This window comes from Ipomoea nil, unplaced genomic scaffold, assembly GCF_001879475.1.
Source record: "Ipomoea nil cultivar Tokyo-kokei standard unplaced genomic scaffold, Asagao_1.1 scaffold3017, whole genome shotgun sequence".
NCBI classification, from domain to species: domain Eukaryota; kingdom Viridiplantae; phylum Streptophyta; class Magnoliopsida; order Solanales; family Convolvulaceae; genus Ipomoea; species Ipomoea nil.
Window position 1 is genome coordinate 1,336,545 of NW_017619445.1, and position 21,140 is coordinate 1,357,684.

Genomic DNA, 21,140 nt, shown 5'->3' on the forward strand with positions numbered 1-21,140 from the left:
TATCAGATATAACTATTTCTATTTTCTTGTTACATTGATTTTCAATTTCGGCTTTAAATAATTTAAAGGCATCCAGTGCTTCAAGTTTGTTATGAAGTAAATAACATAGGTAAATATTGAAAAGTCATCAATGAAAGCGATGAAACACTTCTAACCAGACATGTCCATATCAGGACAACATATACTAGTATGAATGATTTCCAACAACGTTAAACTTCTATTGACATATTTCTTTGACTTGTTTTTCTTCTTACCCGTAATGCAATCAACGCAAGTCTCAAAGTCAATATAGTCTAGAGTAGAAAGTACTCCATCCTTTACCAACCTTTTAATTCATTCAAGGGAGATATGACCTAATCTTCGGTGTCATAACATTGAGGAACTTTTGGTAAAACTGCACCATTTAGTGTCGTTTTGAACATGTAAAGAATTATAAATTAAACCATGCTTTAAGTTAAGATGATAAAGACCATCAGACAATATACCATTACCAACACAAGTAGAATTATGAAATAACTTGAAATACTTGGCATTAAATTCAAATTTGAATCCGAAGGGTACAAACTAGTCTTGAAATTGAAACTAAGTTCATTGAAAAACTAGGAACATAAAATGTCTTATCTAATGTCAAAACAAAACTATTATTCAAAACTAAAGTGCAAACTCCAACAGCTTCAACTGGTGATCCAATATTGTTTCTAGAGAAGATGTTACACTCAGTTCCCATTGGCCGTCTCAGATTTTGCATATCATGCAAACAGTTACTTGCTCATGAGTAACTGCACAGGCTAACAAAAGCTGTTACTATTGGAGTCTAAGCTCATAAAACATCATAAAAGGGGAAGCAATCCCCGGTGTCTACGCACCATCAATAGACAACTGAAATCTAGCTACTACAAAAACCACCGAACTGTCTAACATAGGAGAGACACTAATCTAGCCTCAAATAAAGTCATTAGAGCTACACATACTACTATATGATGCGCGCTCACATCATGAATTGGGCCCACCAGAAAGGGGTTATAAAACATGTAAGAAATAAACTCGTTAGCATATAACTCTAAGTATAAAGCCACTCAACCCTGTAAAATACTATAGATATAGGTTGGAAAATGTTTTGCATTCATACACATTCTCAAGTATGAACATAAACAATCAAGACACTTAGTCAATAGATCTCAATAGATATACATATATACTTCTATATGCTCAACAATCTATGTTCTCATATCAACAGGTATCAACTCATAACTCATACTCTTGCACATAACATGTACTGGAAATAGATACAGATCTTTTATAAGCTACTATGCACATCTTGCAATCATACTGGTGCTTTCAAGATAGATACTGACATGAACTAATGCTAACAGATAGGATTATGCTTTCATGCTAATACTCAAATAATGAATGATACCTTACTTCTCATATAAACAAGATAGGACATATGATATGCCATGATATAACTAAGGATATTATGCTATATGTATACTTATACTCTCGCTCTTTATTTAAAAAGAAATACTTTTCTGTAGAGGATCTCTGTTGAGTCACTTGACTTGCTTTTCTCTTCTTTCTTTCTATCTTTCTTTCTCTCTTTCTTTCTTTCTGAACTCGTGGGAGAGGTAGGAACTTCACGAATCGTGAATGGACCTATCCGGGCTCGGCAATCTGGCCGGCTTAATACTCATCTCGCCCACAGAACTGGTACTCGTGGTACTTTTAACTCTGTGGAATCAGGCATCGTACTTTTAGTGTGCTCACCCCCTAACTAGGATTCCAAGCCTAGCGGGTAGTATCGAACCTAGCAACTCGGGATTGTTCTACCAAGTTACTTCTAGAATAAATTGTAAGTCATCTGTGACCGTTTCTTTCTTTTTCTTTACTGATTCTTTTCTCTGTTTTTTTGATGACTTTACCGATCTTTTCTCAGTTTTTTCGGTGACTTTATCGATCTTTTCTCTGATCATCCAAAACGACATAGTCCAAAGGGGAGCCTCCAAAACATAGATTTTTCTCAGTTTACATAAATAGCATATATATCTCATGCAACTTCTCTTTCTCATATTTGAAATCTAATTAACATTCAAGCTTCTCAATGCACATATATATCTCATATAACTTCTCTTTCTCATATTGAAATCTAATTATCATGCAAGCTTCTCAATGCACATATATATCACATATAACTTCTCTTTCTCATATTGGAAATCTAATTATCATGCAAGCTTCTCAATGCATATAGATATAGATTTTCCAAAATAGATATAAGGATTTGAAAATAGACAAGGGCTTCACTTTGAGCCTTTACTGTAATTAATCTTTAAAAGTGGTAAAAAATAACCTTTTCAATGCAAAGCTTGGAATACACTGACTTATGCAAGAAACCTCAATAATCTCAACAATCCTTCTACTCAAGAGTTAAACAACGCAATTAGCACAACTACTCAAATAATCTTGTAGTCAGATGCAAACATAATCCTTCACAAACTTAAACTTAAAAGCCAAACAATTACACAGAGGCCAATTTTCATACTTGTCTGCTAGACATGCTTATACTCAAAATCAAACAAATATAACTCATACTAGCGCGTCGTTACGAGCCCGAGTGTCTGAGCCTCATGGGCCCATGAATCCCGGTCTGAAACAACACATAGTTGAGCCTCAAAGGGCCCTGCCTTCTTCTAGTTTAGCCTAGCGGATCTAGGTGACGGGGCTTGAGAAGCCCCGTCACTTGGCTCCGCCAAGCAACGGATTGGAGTGACGGATCTCCCTTAGAGCCATCACTCTGGTCCGTTGGTTCACGGATCTAGCCAACGGATCTCTCCTAGATCCGTGGGCTAGGGCCGCAAGGTCAACTGGTGAACCAGACAGTGTGCACCAGATGTCTTCTTCTCCAAATTTCTCAACTCAGAGCTCAACCAAACATTTCCAGACAACCAAGAATAAAACATATAACATCATCAACACACAATAAACTTATCAACATGCATTCTCAAACATTTCTAAGCATCTAATATCAGGAAATCTAACATTATAGGGCTAAAATAATAGCTTTGGGAATCCATGGTTTATACCTTGAGCTTGTTATCCTCTACCTCAAGAACTTCTCTTCTATGTCATCAAACTTGGTTTCCTTCTTCACCATCTAGGACTCCAAGACCACACAAACAACAACATATATACACAGGCACATTCACTGTGATTAAAAGCTAGGAAAAAGGGAAATGGGGGAGAAGAAGAAGGAAGAAAATGGAGAAGAAGCTTACTCCCAAAAGTTGAGTCTCCTAAACTAGCTAGATGTTCTCATTTGAAGGAATGAAGAAGATGATGATAGAAGGGGAGATATACTAGAAAGACAGAGGATGTTGGCTGCTGATTTTTATGGAATGAATAGTGTAGCTAGGGTTGGTTCTCAACACTCAGATTTATAATTTTATAACATGTGAAATTTGGTCCAAAGTTTAGGTTAGGAAATTGGATCATGAATACTCTTGGGCTCAGACAAAATCATTTGGACTTTAGAGAATAAAAACATTTGGGCTGAAAGTTTGGGTCCAAAAACATGGCTATCAATTTCACAGGTTCCACTCAGATTGACCTTTTGGGTCAAAATATGGTACATGAATATACCCAATACTTAGGATTTTCGAAATAAGCTACTATTTGGTGTTGAATTAATAAAAATCACGATTTAAAATATTTAATTTATACACCTGTTTTAGAAAATCTATTGAAGGAGTAAAAATAATTATTTTGGAATAAAATAGAACTTAGGAAAATAATTTTTTTTTTTTGTCACATTCTACCCTCCTTAAAATAAGCTTCATCCTCGAAGCTAAGGTCAAACGAATTGAGTTTCTCAAAAATGGAATTTCTTCTAAAAGGATAACTCGGGAATGTTGCAAAAAGATCTTAAGATGTTGCAAGACTGAGCTTAGGAATGGTTTTAGAGAGTAGGAATTCTGAATAGGCATGCAAGCACTCATAGTTCTTAAGTACTAATCATATTCCAACTACTAAATGGAATTTACCAAAGCTTAAAGGAAACTTAAACGATTGCCTCGGGCCAAAGTCCCTTTGAACACAACCTTGATAACCAAAGCTCAACCTCGCCCCTGATGGGCCATCTCCGAAGGGTCCTCGATTCAAACTCTGGATTCAACACTTGTCATCCATGGGTGAAGTTAGAAATACCTTGATTCATTCTTTTACCAAGTGAGGAGAATTCTAACTCCACACTCCTTTGTAGTTCATGCATCACTTATAACACGAGTTCTTAATCTTGACCTTTCTTTGTTCTTGTCTCTTTCAACCTTGATCGTCATTCATAGAAGCATTGCTAGAATCCACTATCTCATAATTTTCCTCATTACTCTCCTTATTCTTAACGTCCTTACCACTTCTTCAATCTCAACACTTTGAACTTCTACATTTCTTGCATGAAATTTGAAGGCGATTCATAAACATTTTCCTTCTCACTCGATAGCAACTTGTTAATCTTCACGAGGGTAAGATACTCACAATCTCAATCTAATACAGATCATAACATCTCTTGTTTGGAGTATTAAGTACTTCCCTTACATATCGTTTACCTTTCTCACCCATCACAGATATATTACATGTAACAAGATCCAATCCTCATAACACTATCATGTTCACTTCAATCATAGCTAATAAACTTCAACCACTACAACCACCACATTTGATCATCATCAATTCCTCATTGTTGCTTAATCCTCCACTATCATTAATAAACATATTCAACCCTCATCATCGCCTAGTCATTATATTCATCATTCGGTCTCTATCATCAAACTAGTCATAATATCATAGTCACATCTTTCCTAACATACATGGTAAATCATCTTAGAGGTAGGTCAATCCATTTGTCTACTTAGTGGGGTCCAACTCAATCTTAGTTCTCTTTTACGATAGGCAAATTGTAGTAACTCCCTTTCAATCCGAACTAATGTATTCCTTTTATAATTTCTTTGCTAACTTCAGGAACATAACTTAACCAATTAATGAGTACTTTATCCAAATATTCTTGATAATACAGACTATCATTTACTTCATCTGTCAAGTGATTCAAGATAGAGTGTCGTGCCTCCAATAACAGAAGATCTTTAACTATCCTTGCTACTTTTACCAATTTGTTGCTTACATCTTAATAGTCTTGTTCACCTTCTCTATTTCAAGAGAATTCACACGCGATGAATTACGATCATACTCCTTCAATACGCTTTAAATACTTATCCGCTTTAGTTGGTATTGCCAACCTACAAGTCTCTTTTTCCCAGATCTCTTCTAAGATTTCTTATGGTCCAATAAACTCTGAGTTTTTGATTTGCTCTTCTTACTGATCTTCATCGTTTCCTTTCAGACGAAACTCTTGGCAATACTTTCTTTCCTGCCTTAGCCAACGATATGTCCCTTCAAAAATCCTTCGATACAAAGTCTCATTCTTATTCAAGAATTTCAACGATTGAACTAATCCTTTAGGTTTACTTCTACCAATCTTAGTCGTTTAATTGTTCAATCATTCTATCATGAGTTCAACTACCTCTTATTTCATTCTCATTACTATAATTCTTCTTTAAGTTCTCACATATCTTATCATCCCTAAATCTACATTCTTTTACTTGTCCCTTCTTACTTAATTCATTCCTTAGTTTCTTCACACTTCATAGTATCATACGACTTACTTACAACATTTCTTCCTATCCTCATATATCTCAAAGTCCAAAGTTACTATCCATCGTCTTAGACTACACTCTTTCGAAGTTCACAACTCCTAGCTCATCTCATTTTTATCTCCTTAAAGATAAATGGAACTGGCTTCATGTTTGTGTAGCCCAATCTTAAGTTCTAATTCTCTATGCTCAAAGTTTAACTTTTATTCTTTGAGTTTAACCTTTGAAGATCTCTTCACCATCAATCCAAAAGCATCCACTTGGCGTGATTTGACCTCTTCTTGTTGCATCAACATCTACACTTGTATTTTCTTCACGATTGAGAACCTTTAAACCTTAGTCTTTAAGCTGACATTGCTTCTTTCTCTTCATATCCGTATTTACTTGCATAGAGATTTCACCTCAACTCTTGAGGTTAGCTTAGATCTTGCAGACGATACCACATGAGTGATGATGTTGATTCCTTCTAGCGAAGGCTGCTACAGTTGACTCCAAACCGCGAGTAGAGTAGCCTTCTTCATCAGGTTCTTCGGTTGTCTAGATGCATATGCTACTACCTTACTACTTCGCAACAATAGACATCCAAACTCTTTTTTTTTTCTTCTTACTCAGGTCTTTAACAAAGCTAAACAAAGCAGCTACTTAACTAAAAAAAATGAACTTACCAGGTAGGTGTACACCATCAGGGTGCAACATCCACAAAACTCACTTAGAAAATATAAAGCACAACTCTTACACTTATCAATTTAGCAAAACTTATCACATAACTTTCAACTTCTGAGGATAAAATAAACTGAATGCTAAACAAATTAGATAGATATAATCATGTTATGCATGCACATGAAACTCACAATCTCACCGCGTTCCTATACATAACTGATAAACTCAAAAGAACTTCCTAGCTTGAAAATCTTATACTTAAACACTTAGCTTATAGTCAAACTCTCTAGGCTCAAGTAAGGCAATCTTTCTCACCTATAACTTAAAACTTAAGACTCATTTCTTTAACTTTAACCACCGTAGGGCTTCAACCTAGGGCTCTTATACTAAATCTCATAGTTCAGTTCTCTTTGTCCTAGCGGTTCGTACCGCTTTGATACCAACTTGTAACACCCCCTTTTTGTAAACTCTAGAGCCCAAACATTAAACATTCTAAATAGGATTAAAATAAACTAGGATAGAATCCAAAACATAATCTGAGGGTAAGTGTTACCGCCACAGTTACCCGCTCATGAGTAACTGCACAGGCTAACAAAAGCTGCGACTATTGGAGTTTAAGCTCATAAAACATCATAAAAGGGGAAGCAATCCCCGGTGTCTATGCACCATCAATAGACAACTGAAATCTAGCTACTTCAAAAGCCACTGAACTGTCTAACATAGGAGAGACACTAATCTAGCCTCAAAACAAAGTCATTAGAGTTACACATACTACTATACGATGTGCGCTCTCATCATGAACTAGACCCACCTGAAAGGGGTTATAAACATGTAGGAAATAAACCCGTTAGCATATAACTCTAAGTATAAAGCTACTCAACACTGTAAAATACTATAGATTTAGGTTAGAAAATGTTTTGCATTCATACACATTCTCAAGTATGAACATAAACAATCAAGACACTTAGTCAATAGATCTCCATAGATATACATATATACACTTCTATATGCTCAACAACCTATGTTCTCATATCAACAGGTATTAACTCATAACTCATACTCTTGCACATAACATGTACTGTAAATAGATACATATCTTTTATAAGCTATTATGCACATCTTGCAATCATACTGGTGCTTTCAAGATAGATACTGACATGAACTAATGCTAACAGATAGGATCATGCTTTCATGCTAATACTCTAACAATGAATGATACCTTACTTCATCAAAACACAATAAACTTATCAACAAGCATTCTTAAACATTTCAAAGCATCTAATCTCAGGAAATCTAACATTATAGGGCTAATATAATAGCTTTGGGAATCCATGGTTTATACCTTGAGCTTGCTATCCACTACCTCAAGAACTTCTCTTCTATGACCTCAAGCTTGGTTTCCTTCTTCACCATCTAGGACTCCAAGACCACACGAACAAAACCATATATACATATATACATTAAATGTGATTAGAAGCTAGGAATAAGGGAAATGGAGGAGAAGAAGAAAGGAGAAAATGGAGAAGAAGCTTACTCCCAAAACTTGAGTCTCCTAAGCTAGCTAGATGTTCTCAGTTGAAGGAATGAAGAAGATGATGATAGAGGAGGAGATATACGAGAGAGACAGAGGATGTTGGCTGCTGATTTTTAAGGAATGAATAGTGTCGCTAGGGTTGGTTCTCAACACTCAGATTTATAATTTAACATGTGAAATTTGGTCCTAAGTTTAGGTTAGGAAATCTGATCATTCTCCACTTCTTGTTCGGCCACACACACGTCCTCTGGAAGTTGTGAATAAGCCCTTTAGATTTAATTTTGCTTGGTCCACTCACCCCACATTTCTGCCTCTAGTTCATTTAACTTGGAATGAGGACCATGATGTAGTATCAACAATGTTGCAAAAATCGCGCCTAGGCGCCGCCGCGAAGAAGGCCAAAATCGGCTGGCCGGTCGGCGATTTTTTTTTTTTTTTTTAATGTCGGAAAAGTTTCGGAAGGCATAACTTTTGACTCGGTTGTCCGATTCGGACAATTTTTTCGGTTTGGTCCACTAATTTCTCAAAAAAATGCTTCTTTAGCTCTTAATTTTAGTTTTTTATATATTTAGATGGTTTAAACAATCTTTTGAACAATTTTACAACCACTTTTGTAAATAGTTTCTATGAAATAACTATGAAAACCTTATGTTTTAGTACTAAATTTTGAAAATTTTTAATTAATTTTTTTTTTAAATTAAAAAAAAAAAAAAAAAAAAAAAAATCGGCGGCGCCTAGGCGCCGATTAATCGTCGCCTTAGGCGCTAGGCGCCTAGGGGGCGCCTAACGTTTTTTGCAACATTGAGTATCAAACAACCAGGCTATGGCTGCTGCGTTTACAACATGGAATAGGAACACCTTTGGTAACATATTCCAAAGAAAGAAACATCTGCTAGCAAGATTGGGAGGAGTCCAGCGCAGTTTAGCTTCTAGTGTCCGATCAGATCTGTTAAGACTAGACAAGAAACTGAGATTGGAATTAGAAGAAACATTATACCAAGAAGAGTTGGTTTGGTTCCAACGCTCTAGAGAAGAGTGGATCACCTCAGGAGACCGCAACACACCCTTCTATCATGCTGCAACCATGGCTGGCAGCAAAAAGGCAAAAGTCACATCTCTGAAAGATGATCACGGCAATTGGATTACACAGGACAGAGAGGTGGCGGTTCATGTTCGCGAGTATTTCATCAGCTTATTTTCTGAGGACCTACATAATAGTCCTGGGGCCTCTTTGCGTGGTTATTTCCCCAGAATACATGAGAATGAGTGGCAAGTTATCAACGCCAAGTTTGAAATGGAAGATGTCAAGCAAGCCCTTTTCGATATGCCTCCTTGCAAGGCTCTGGGTCCGAATGGTTTCACAGCAGGTTTCTATCAAAAAGCCTGGAGCACAGTAGGGGGCAGCCTCTTGAAATTGGTACAGACATAGCAGGAATTGTTGGCATGGCAAAGGTAACAGACCTGGGAAAGTACCTTGGCTTGCCTTCGATACACGGGAGGCTCAAAAAAGAATCCTTTGCGGGATTACTGGAAAGGATGCAGATGAGATTAACTGGGTGGAAATCAAGAACACTTTCTTTCGCGGGTAGACAAATCCTTGCACAATCCGTTCTTTCAACTATTTCGTATTACACGATGCAGACATCCCTAATCCCAGCTGGTTTAATTGATTCTATGGAGAAACTCATCAGAGATTTCTTATGGGGAAGCAAAGTAGGTGAAAGAAAGGTTCATTTGGTCAATTGAGATGTGGTGACGAGAAGCAAATCCGCTGGTGGTTTAGGCATCCATAGGCTAGAACCAATGAATCGCGCCTTCATGGCCAAACTGGGTTAGAAGCTTCTTCAAAATGACGACTGTTTTTGGGTCAGGCTTTATAGAGCTAAGTATGCGGCCTCTTCTACAGACTTTTCTTCATGGCGCTCCAAACCTAACAGCTCCAACTCATAGAGAGGCATCCTAAGAGCTAGATCCCTTCTCCAGGAGGGTATCCGTAAGCAAGTGAGAAATGGTAAAGGAACTTTGTTCTGGCAGGATAGGTGGATTAAGGACAGACCCTTGAAAGAATTGGTACTTTCTGAGCTGACTGACTTGGAGCTAGGAAGAATGGTCGCAACCTACTGGATTCCTGAAAGGGGATGGGATTGGGATCAATTGAACCATGTTCTACCCGAGGAGGTATTAAGATGCTAATGATAGCATTGGCTGGTCTAAAGATTCATCTGGAATTTTCACGGTTAGTTCTGCTTATGAAATAGCTACGGGTGGATCAGCCCCGACGGAAGCAGCCAAGTGGAACAGTATATGGAAGTTGAAGGTCCCGAATCGTATTCGTGCATTCCTTTGGCTGGTGGCTCATGGTAGGATCATGACGAACAACAACAGAATGAAAAAGGGATTGACTACTTGCGATAAGTGCTGGGTATGTCGGGATTTAATTGAAGATATAGACCATGTTTTGCGGTCATGTCCGGCAGCAAAGGAACTCTGGAAAGCAGTACTATCGGAGGGCTTTGAGAGAAAGAACTTGCTTCCTTTCATCGTATGGTTGGAAGATGGAATAATAGGAAAATGGGCAGGTAATGTTCCTCTCAACACAAATTCCCTGTTCGCCATTACATTATGGTGGATTTGGAAATGGCGGAATGAAGCTGTGTTTAACAACAATATGAAGCCCATACGGTTTAAAATCTCTTGGATCAAAACACAGTATGAGGAAGCAAATAAGGCTTTTGCGAAAGGCACGAGCTCTTTGAATCCTCAGTCTTCTTTATCTTAGAAGCAGCTGTGCTGGGCAAAACCACAGGATGAGTATGCGAAGCTGAATGTTGACAGGCCTGTCCAGTGTAACTCTAACAAAGCAAGTTGTTGTGGCTTAATTCGTGATAGCTCTGGAACTTGAACTCAAGGTTTTGTGTATAATATTGGGAGTTGCTCCCCTTTCGAAGCTGAGGCCTGGGCCATAGTAAAAGGTATATAGTTAGCCATCTATATGGGTAATAGTAATATGATTATTGAGAGCGACTCTGCCGAATGAGCTGTTAACTTCATCAAGAGCGGCAATCCCCCTCGCATTGCGGCTCACAACATCTTGGCTGCCTGCAGAAGAGAGCTTTGCAGATTTGAGAGCTGGCACATTGAAGCCATAACTAGAGAACAAAACTATGTTGCCGATCGACTTGCGCTTTTCTCCAGAAACTTTCCCCCAGGCATGCATGTGCTAGCCTCCCCTCTTGAAGAACTGCTTGGCCTCCTTGAAGATGAAAAAGAAGGAATTCCCTCTTGGCGTTTGATGTATAGTGTAGCATAAATCTGTCTTTCTTTTTCTTTTAGGTTCCCCCTTCCTATTGAAATTAAAAAAAAAAAAAAAAAAGAAGAAGAAGCTAAAATATACATGCAAAAAAAAAAAAAAGTAGAATTAAAAAATACATTTAATTTATTGAAGGGTGGTGTGAAGAGCTAAAATGAAGATAAGAAGCTAAAACATAGAGTGAATTCCATTTTTGGTCCTACTGTTATAGGGGTCATTCCAATTTTAGTCCACCATAATTATTTTTGCCACATTGTGTCCACTATTATTAAAAGTGTTCCAATTTTAGTCCATGAAAAATCTTATAGTGGACTAACTTTCGTGGACTAAAATTGAAAATTTTTTAATAATAGTGGACGCAATGTGGTAAAAATAACAGTAGGACCAAAAATAGAATTCACTCTAAAACATATAAAAATGCTAAAAATAGGTTTTAAACCTTTAACACTCAATGTCATATTCAAGATTCAACCCATTGATCTACTCAACACTTTACTGATTTATACATGTACTTATATATTAGTATAAAGGGTTAGGGGGGCAGTGAGGGCTCCGCCACTGGATCTAAATATCTAATTATCTCTTCAATTAAAAATCACATTTTCTAATTAAAAATGAGTATAATTCATCTTATTGGTAATGAGTTAATACCATCTGAGGTCCTCCGAGTATAGTGGTTTTGCCACGTTTAGTCCTAAACTTTCAAATTGACCATTTGTGGTCCTTCAACTTTCAAATTTAACCATTCATGGTCCAAGTTAACCACCCATGGTCCTTCAGTTTCGAAATTTAACCAGTAGTGGTCCTCATGAAAGGACCATGGATGGTTAAAATTTAATAGTTGAAGGACCATGTGTGGTTAACTTGGACCATGAATGGTTAAGTTTGAAAGTCGAAGGACCACATATGGTCAATTTGAAAGTTTAGGACTAGACATGGCAAAACCACTATACTCGGGGGACCTCAGATGGTATTAACTCTATTGGTAATATAATTTTTTAAGTTTGAATTAATACTTTTAGATTTTTGTTTTGATTTTTTTTATTCATATTAGTGCTTTGAATGTCATTACATTATTACCAATTGCCTTAATTTTTATTTTTATATTTCTAAAACTTTTATTCTCATTATAGGACCATATATAACGAAACATCAATATTAATAAACATTCCAAATCCACCCAACTACTAAACATACAAAATACTTTCACCAAAATTCATTACCATTATTAAACATTTCAAAATTTATTACTATTATCAAATATTTAATTCTCATTTCGATTCTAATTTGCTTGTGCGAACCAAAGAAATGCTTAAGTTTTTATTTAAGTAGCTTCTAGATATAACTTTTAAAAAAATTACACACAAAAAAAAAAATTAACATTACACAAAATTTATGCATATATGCGCATTCCAATTCTCATGTCCTAATGTCCAATCCTAATAAAGCTATCGCCACGCTGGTCGCTGTCGCGTGCTCGGTTTTCTTGCACTCCTCACCGTAACTTCTCACTTCTGCACTCTTGTTCTTTCATGGTGAGCTATCTTCTCATTCTAAATTCATATCGGTAATTTTTTGGTAGTTCGATTCAATCACAGCATTTTTTAAGAGCAATAGACTGAGACAAACTGTATGGAAACTCATGCATTCTGTGCCAAAAATTAGTGGTGAACCAATACTAGAATGCTGTGATTTTCGCTAACCCTTTTCGGAAAGAATTGGCATATGGGTTTCCATTTCGGAGATTCGTTTCCCTTCTTTTAACGCTGGCCAAATTTAAAATAGCGAACATGCGGCAGACGTGTTTGTAGTTTTGTCTCAAAGATAGATGGAACTGAATAAAACAGGTGTACTGTAAATCCAGATTCTTGTTGTAGTAGGCACGAAGGCCTTTTATTGTTGTAGTTACTTGCTTGTTCATGCGGTATTTGAGAAGTTAAAACGTTACTTCAGTGATTGCACTTGATTATAATCATTAACTATTGGGTTTCTACTGTAGCATTGGACGAAAGTTTCCTGTATGATTTTCTTTTTGGGTATCGTTTTGTCTACTACGGCATAACCTTTCCAGAGTTTGAATTATATTTAAAAAAAAAAAGGAAACAAGAAAAGAGAAAGAAATTGTTATGTTTGATTAAGCACAAACTGTTTGGGTGGGAAATGATTGCACATTGGCACTGAGGATGAGAATATCCATGTAACTTGTAGTACATAGAAATTGTTTTGAAGTTTAAATGATTTTCCTTTGGTTTCTCTTCTTTTGTTTCTTTAAATTTTATTTTTACTACCGTTAAATATAAAGCTCAACTACAAAGCAATTATTTATGGTTGAGTTGTATTTATTTCTAAAGTTTACTGCAGCAGGAAAAGAAATAAAAAAAGAGAAAAAAAAACCACTGCTCTATGAAAATATAATAAGCACAAACTGTTTGGCACAACTTGAGCTTCTTAAAGCAAGAAGCTTCAATTCCAGAGCTCTGTGAAAAATAGGCTTTTGCCTCTTATGTAGCCTTGAAAGTCTTTTTGGCACAAGTTGAGCTTCTACTTTTTGCAGTAGTAAGCTTCAAAGTAAGCTAGGCCAAAAGAATCACTTATTGATACTAAGTATCTGAAGCTTTTACTTTTACTGTATACATCTATGATCTATCAATTCTTTTTGGGTGAAATAATAAGCCAATTATGTTTTTTGGCATGGTGGAACAAATGAATTGCTTACTTGATTTTCAGAATTACAATAAGCATTTGTTTGTGAAAAAAAGGCAAATAATGTATGATGGTATGATAAGAATTTGCCTCAGCATTGACCTATTTGTGATGCCTCTTTTGCTTACGAAGCTGCAATGAATTATGTTCCTAATGAACCACACTACGAGTATATTGTATTCTTCTCTGCTGCACCAGTATTTTCAAAGATAGATTTTGAATGATATTTCATTCATGTTCTATGAGGAAAGGATCAACTTCCCAGTTCTGTAGGAGCTGACAGAATATTGTCGAATACACACACATATCAGGTTATCATCTGCATGTGCCACCAGTATGCTTTGTGAATAGCTGTAATTCTTTGCTATCGTGATGTAGAAATCTTTCTTTCCTTGAGTGGAAAGTTGCTGGAGCACTTCATGTTGCTACCATAATTAGCCATTTCCATTTTATTTTTCTTGGAGAATTTGTTTTATCAAAGCATGAATTTGCAGGTTTGATGTCCCTATACTTCATCAGCCCCCATTTTCTCAGCCTTGACTGTGCAGTCACCAGTCACATAGTATGGTAGGTGCTAATTTGAACACCCCCCTCTGCCATTGCATTATCTAAGTCTGGGTGTTGCTTTATCTCTTACATGGTTTATGGTAGGTGCTTTACAAATAGTTCTACATTCTTACATTATTTTCCCCTTCATCTCGCTATATGGCCATGTGGCATAAGTGAGCAGAATTGCTTCTCTAAAATGAGAAACATGACTGTTGCACTATGACCACTATCATCTCTCTGATGTTAAATATTGTATCATTTTAATAAAAATCTTTGCCTATCTAATTCTATCTCAATAGTGTCTTCATAAATTGTAAATTTCTACATGTTTTCTTTTATCTTTATATTTACATCATTTTTTGATTTTTTATTTTATATAAATTATGCTTTTCCTTTCATAGGCTTTTTGTGAGAAATGTTTGAGAGGTGCAATAACTTTTGAAGTGGAAAGAGGATATAGCAATGCTCTAGGTAGAAATATGAGGTATTGTTGTGGTACTTATTACACTATATTATTTCAATGGAGAATTGCACTTTTGGTCCATTAGTTATAGGGTGATAGTGCACTTAGTCCTTGTGTTGTAGGCATCACCATTTTTAGTCCTTATCAATAAAGTGGTGTTTTTTTTGTCATTTTGTTAAAATTTACTGTTATTCTTTAAAAATCTTTGTTGCCCAAAGTTAGTAATAAAATTTACCTTGTATTTGTCTTATTCCACCCAAATCATGTTCTAACTCCACGAATTAGTGGCTATAAACACAAAAATGTAGACCACTGGCATCCATTAAACTAATAGAATATTAAAAAAATCAAGGTAATGGAGCTTAGTGGTTTGTGTTTCTGGCAAGTAAAGTGTGGAGTCAGAGTATTATTTAGAAGAAATAGAGAAATAGGATGTACAATTCTATTACTAGCCCTGGTCAACTAAGACTTTTGAAGAGTAATGGAATTTTGATAAATCCATTAACAGAACAACCAAAGCCCCCACTTTGCTAACAACTCGAGGATTAAAAGTGGCGACGCTTATATTTCATGGACTGAATCTGCTATTACCCTATAACTTATGGACCAAAAGTATAATTTTCTCTTATTTCAATTGTCTCATTGATACTATAGTCATCTACATAGTCTCTAATATCTTTCAGGTTTAGTAATCTCCTTTTTTCAAGGATGTCAACATTATTTTCAAGGTCAAAGCATAAACTTGCAAAAAGGTTGTTGGAGGAAGTAGATGCTTATGATCGAGCTAGTGTACCAGATCAGTCTAAGCTGCTTAGTAAGGTAAGTCCTGTTTTGATTGAATTATCTCAAACATTGTGTTCTCATATGTATGTATGTCCTCTTTGTGATATGTTTTCCTAAATCTGTTGTTGAAAAATGTACTCTTCATATGTAGTCCTCCCTTTTCCTGCATTTGGATTTGTCTTATCCTGGTTCTTGTTCATGATGTTACAGTTATTTTTTATTTGAGTGACTTGAAGATTAAAGAAATAAACATCCCTTGAAATAATTTTTCAAATTCTCTTCTTTCAGTATAAATTAGTTGCCTGAGAACAAAACTTTGAACTGTAAAAAAATCAATTGAAAACTATTTCTTGTTTAGGAAATTCAGTTATTCAGGAAGTAATCCTAGTGAACATTCAATTTAATAGACTTAGATATTGTGCCATAAAATTTGTTGAATATTTTGTGTGATCTTTTATTGAAAGTCAAATCGTATTCAATGCCTTCCTTTTGGAGTATTATCAACAAATGCTATTGTGTTACTTGAGTTGGCTGGTCATAAATGTGCTTAAAAAAGGTTGTTCTCAGTGCACAAGTTTTTGCATCAAGCAGAGTCTGCGGAAAGATTTATCCAGCCTTAACACTCATTAAAAAAAAGGTAATTTCCTGGGTTTGATCCTAACAGGCTAGTTGGTGAGCTACTTTACTAGGTTGAACCTTCAAAAAATCACCACAGTTTGTAGAAGAAATAATGTAATAATAATACTTCAGATTACTACTTCATTTGGAAGTGATGAAAAAACCAAGCACATAATTAATTCGCATTGAAATGATGAACAACACTAGGTTTTACTAAATCAGGAAGAGAACTAGTAGTTCACAATGAATCTACGATTTATAGTGTAAAAAGGGATAAAAATGCGCTAGCTAATTTGTTCACTATGAACTTATTAGGCTTCTTCATCATAGAGTAAAATGTTTGCAAAATTAGCAACTGCCATAAATCTGTAAAGATGACACTAAGGGCTCGTTTGGTTCGCGGAAAATATTTTAAGGGAAGTGGAATTGGAATTCAATGGAAAAACAATTACTAGGAAGATGAATTTCATTGTTTGGTTGGTGGAAAAAGAATTACTGGGAATACTAATTCTATTGTTTGGTTAGATTTTGAATTGTAAAGAATAATGGGTATAAAGACCTATATGCCCCTACAAATTAATAAAAGTAATATAATTAAAAAAGAAAGCAAGGGTAAAATAGACAATCTATTCACTTTTTCTTCCCATCTTCCATGGAAAACAATATCCTTGGTCCAACCAAGGATTTTGTTTTCCTCAAATTTGAGGAATTCATTTTCCAATGGAAAATGAATTCCATGAACCAAACACTAGAAAACACCATTTTCCATGAACCAAACATCCCCTAAGAGTTTAGATCCTTAAGACCTAGAAAAACATTGGCCACATCTTGATACAAATGGAAAATGAATTGTTAATAGGTAATCACAAATATTGCATTTTGGGTCCTTTAGTTCTGCCCTAATAGGGATAAAGAATTGTTAATAGGTAATACTAGCAAATATTGCATTTTGAGTCCTTAAGTTATGCCCTAATAGGGAATTAGGGACTTCTTTCTTGGTTGTTTTGCATATGCATAAATGGTCCTTAGGTTTCAAGCGAAATTGCATTTTTGGTATTACACCCTTATTGGAACCCTTAAAGAGATGGGGATAAAAATGAAACCTTTTTTAAAACTTGAAGACCATAAAAGTAAGGGTAGGGACAAAAACAAAACTTCATTTGAAACATGAGGACCATATAAATGCATACAAAATTACTAGGGATGAAAATCACTATTCGGCCACAACTTAAGTACTAAAGATCCAATTTGCCCTAAATAATAAGTTGGAAGGTTTTGGGGGAGGGAGAGAACCACCATTCGCCTATAAGGTGGTAGCTATATGGGTTAAGCAAGTAGAATAAAAGATGGAATAGCTAGATAAAAAGTTGCTAATAGATTGGCTGCTTGATAGATATATTGCAAGAGCTAGGGTAAGAGAGAGATCCATAAAAGAGTCTAGGATCATAACTCTTCATTCTAGTTCATGGACAATGAGGCTTCCACTAACCCAACGTTGTGGCAATTCTTAGATCTGGAATGTGTTTTATTTATTTATTTTTAATTTTAATTTTAATTTTTTTTTTTTAATGTGTCTTGTTATAAAAGTAAACATAGTTTTTTGTTTTTGTTAATGGAGAAACTAAAAACATAAAACATATTTTATTTCATGCTTTGGTTGTATAGAGGTGATGAGTTGGCAAATATGAGATTGGATACAAGGTGAGACATGGTGAATGGAGATGAACGGAGGGTATCGGGTGGGTGGGAGATGCTGCGGGAGGTGGGAGTAGTTAGTTGATCAGGAGTAACAACATAAGTTGGCATGCTTGAGGCTGCCATGGTAGTTGAGACAGCCTTGTATCAGTTTTGATATCTAAATATTTAGTAAACTCTGTTAAAAGTTTTTCCTGTTACTTACTTACGTTGTTAGTTGTCCTACACCATATGCCCAAGACAGTTTTTAGTCTAACCATTACCATGACTTCCTTAAGAAGCAAGAGCGAACTGTTTTGTAGTAAGTGTTGAGGGCTCACTTGGTATGGATGTAACTTGAAGGAGTCATTTGAACAGTTTTGCTGTGCCTGGCAGGCTGGCACTGTGTTAGTCCCAAGAATCTTGAGAAAGTCCCAAGGAGCACCATAAAAAAATTCTCACTCTGTGCAAGATGTTCTGCAGCTGTCCCACTGACCAACATTAGCTAACTAAATTCAGTTATTAAACTTTAGGCTTTCCTGAGAAAAGCCTCCATGCTTGCCCCTTTTTTTGAATTAACCAAATTATCTATAACTTTGTAAAGGTGTGAATCCAGTACTTCCACTCACTCAGTACATAAACAAAAAACCGATGATAGATCAAAATAATGTATCTATTCATGGTTAGAGAGATACATAAAAATGTCTAGATTTGATTCATCAATTAACCCCTTTACCTTTCATATCTGTGGACCTTATCCATGCTTGTCTCTTGAACTTGGGTTAAGGATGAAAATTTTCATAATCTAAGAGAAGGTGGTCCCACTGCTTTTCATTTGTGTAAAACTTATTCATTTCTAGGCATACATTATATGTTTCACAGCTTCCAAAATACCTTTTTCCCTGTTAAGAGTTCAATTTAATCTGCATTTAGGTTTCTGTGCTGATGGGTTATGATGGTCTAAATGACTTAATTGACAATGAACGGGATATCTCCCTAGTATGCAGAAAGTTCCCATCCATCATTTTGGGATATTCTGAACCAATTGAATTATTTGATGTGGCTGAAAATCACTCCAAGAACAGTGGGTTTTTGGCAGCTCAGATTTCTAAAGGACTGTTCTCTAAGCCTGTTGATTCAACATTGGTTAGTACTGATTCTGTGTATGAAACATGGCAATCCCAAGACATAGGCTCTCCTGGTGTTGACTCTTCCTCCAGTACTGCTGAAACTATTGAGACAGAAGTAAGGGAAGAGTTGCAATCCACTGTGGTTAAGCCTGTCACTCACCCTTCGCTTGAGATCCAAGAGATTGCTGGATCTGTGGAAATGTTACTTGATAAATCTATTAGTTGCATAACTGGACTGAGTAAAAGACATTGTCATCAGCTAGAAAACTGTGGCTTCCATACGGTGAGGCTTTAGAGGGTTTGTAAGAAAGTTGTATTTATCCTCTTGATTCTGACCCTAAGTTAACAATTTTCTTGTTTACATGTAGTTGAGGAAATTGCTTCAGCATTTTCCTCGGACCTATGTGGATCTTTATAATGCACAGGTTGGAATTGAGGATGGGAAATATATGATTTTTGTTGGAAAGATCTTATCCTCAAGGTAAAGTATTTCAGAAATGTTACCTATCCTCTCTCTCTTTTTTTTTTTTTTTTTTTTTTTTTTTTTTTTTTTTTTTTTTTTCTCTCTCTCTCTCTCTCTCTTACAATTGTATGCTATCTGCCAAAGTATCCCCCTATCTCCTTTGTCTTGAATTTATAAGATTGATTTTATCATTGTTCTGGACTTTGAAAGAATCCAACCTATTGGGGCAGTTTGATGATCAATTATAAGAAACAAGCATAATTTTTGTTTAACCATGATTTTATCTAATGGTTGTAATTTGAACATGGCAAGATAAAATAGTAGCCTTTACTAAATTAGTGTTGGAAAACATGATAATCTAATATACATTTCAGTAGGGACATTCTGTATCACGATAACTTCTTTATCCTTCACATCCATGCATTTGCATGCTGCCACATAATGATTATTCTATGTAGCAATCTTGAAAACAATTCTTTTTCTGTGCAGGGCACTGAAGGCCAGTTCTTCTTTATCATTCCTTGAGGTCATTGTTTCTTGTGAGATTCCATATGATGCAGCTACAACTTTTTCCATGACTGGTGATGCTGATTGTGTTATTGATAAAACTGTTAGCAGAGGAGGAAAAACAATAATTTTACATTTGAAAAAGTTTTTCCGGGGTACCCGCTTTACTTATCTTCCTTTTCTCAGAAGTCTTCAAGGGAAACAAAAGGTGGGGGATGTAGTGTGTGTAAGTGGCAAGGTGAGTTGACCAACCTCATATCTAATGATGAAATTAATATTGATTTCATAAATCTAATCTTTTTGGTTTTTAGAATTATTGTCCTGGAATGTTACTACTTTTAGTTATCTTGATGAAGTATGTGTATTTCTCTCTGCCTGTCTCCTGGATAATTTATTGCTAGGAACTTTTTAATTTGATGAAGTGTGAAATTGTGCCACATGTTACATGCTGGATATTCTGGTTAGCACATATGCAAATAGGCTGGAAGGTTAAATTTCCAACTTGTACCCTTGCCCTTCCATTCTAGCTTGATAATTTCCTGTCCTAGTACTCTAATAGTGTCAATTGTCCTTGCACTTAAGATGATGGTTACTACCTTACTGGTTATTGCACTTCCATCTTTGCTGATGGAATTAGCTGGTCTTTAGAGCTATTTTATAGAATGAGGTTCAAGTCTTCTTATCAAAACATTATATGAAAAAGAGTAGCTTCGCATAGTAAAGTTTCTCAGCTTCTGATCAGTGATAACATCTTGTAAATTTTGGAACTTCTGAAGATGTATCCTAAGCTGCAAAATGTTCTTTGAGGTTAGATATTAGGCAACAGTTGCCAAGTTATTATCTTTATTTATTAATTTAATTTAAATTTTTTCACAAGAATGTGAATTTGCATGCCATTTAAAGGGTCATTACTTTCTGCTAGCTCACCTCTAGGTGATTCTCATTGAAAGGGTGCATTGCTTTTCTGTTCTTTTGGGTTTCATTGTGAGGGCAGGTGGAAAAGAGATTTCTTATTTTGTCTAGTTGAGTTTGGAAAAAATTCCTCTTTCA

General features: G+C 35.8%; 1 protein-coding gene across 6 annotated transcripts in view; it reads left to right on the top strand.

Annotated features, from left to right (window-relative positions):
* The first annotated feature begins 12,611 nt into the window (after nucleotides 1–12,611).
* The window catches only part of LOC109163349 (ATP-dependent DNA helicase homolog RECG, chloroplastic), a 29,510-nt gene continuing 20,981 nt past the window's right edge, over nucleotides 12,612–21,140 (top strand). Inside the window, exons 1-7 of one of the 6 annotated variants that reach the window (XM_019312101.1) lie at nucleotides 12,612–12,735; nucleotides 14,385–14,470; nucleotides 14,854–14,936; nucleotides 15,599–15,734; nucleotides 18,924–19,403; nucleotides 19,489–19,601; nucleotides 20,073–20,328. In XM_019312101.1, the coding sequence (XP_019167646.1) occupies nucleotides 14,468–14,470; nucleotides 14,854–14,936; nucleotides 15,599–15,734; nucleotides 18,924–19,403; nucleotides 19,489–19,601; nucleotides 20,073–20,328 (1,071 nt within the window). In that variant the 5' untranslated portion in view covers nucleotides 12,612–12,735; nucleotides 14,385–14,467. Of the gene's footprint in view, nucleotides 12,736–12,757; nucleotides 13,048–13,852; nucleotides 14,215–14,384; nucleotides 14,471–14,853; nucleotides 14,937–15,598; nucleotides 15,735–18,923; nucleotides 19,404–19,488; nucleotides 19,602–20,072; nucleotides 20,329–21,140 lie in introns of those variants that run through there. The other 5 variants (XM_019312098.1, XM_019312100.1, XM_019312099.1 and 2 more) reach the window with 5 other exon arrangements.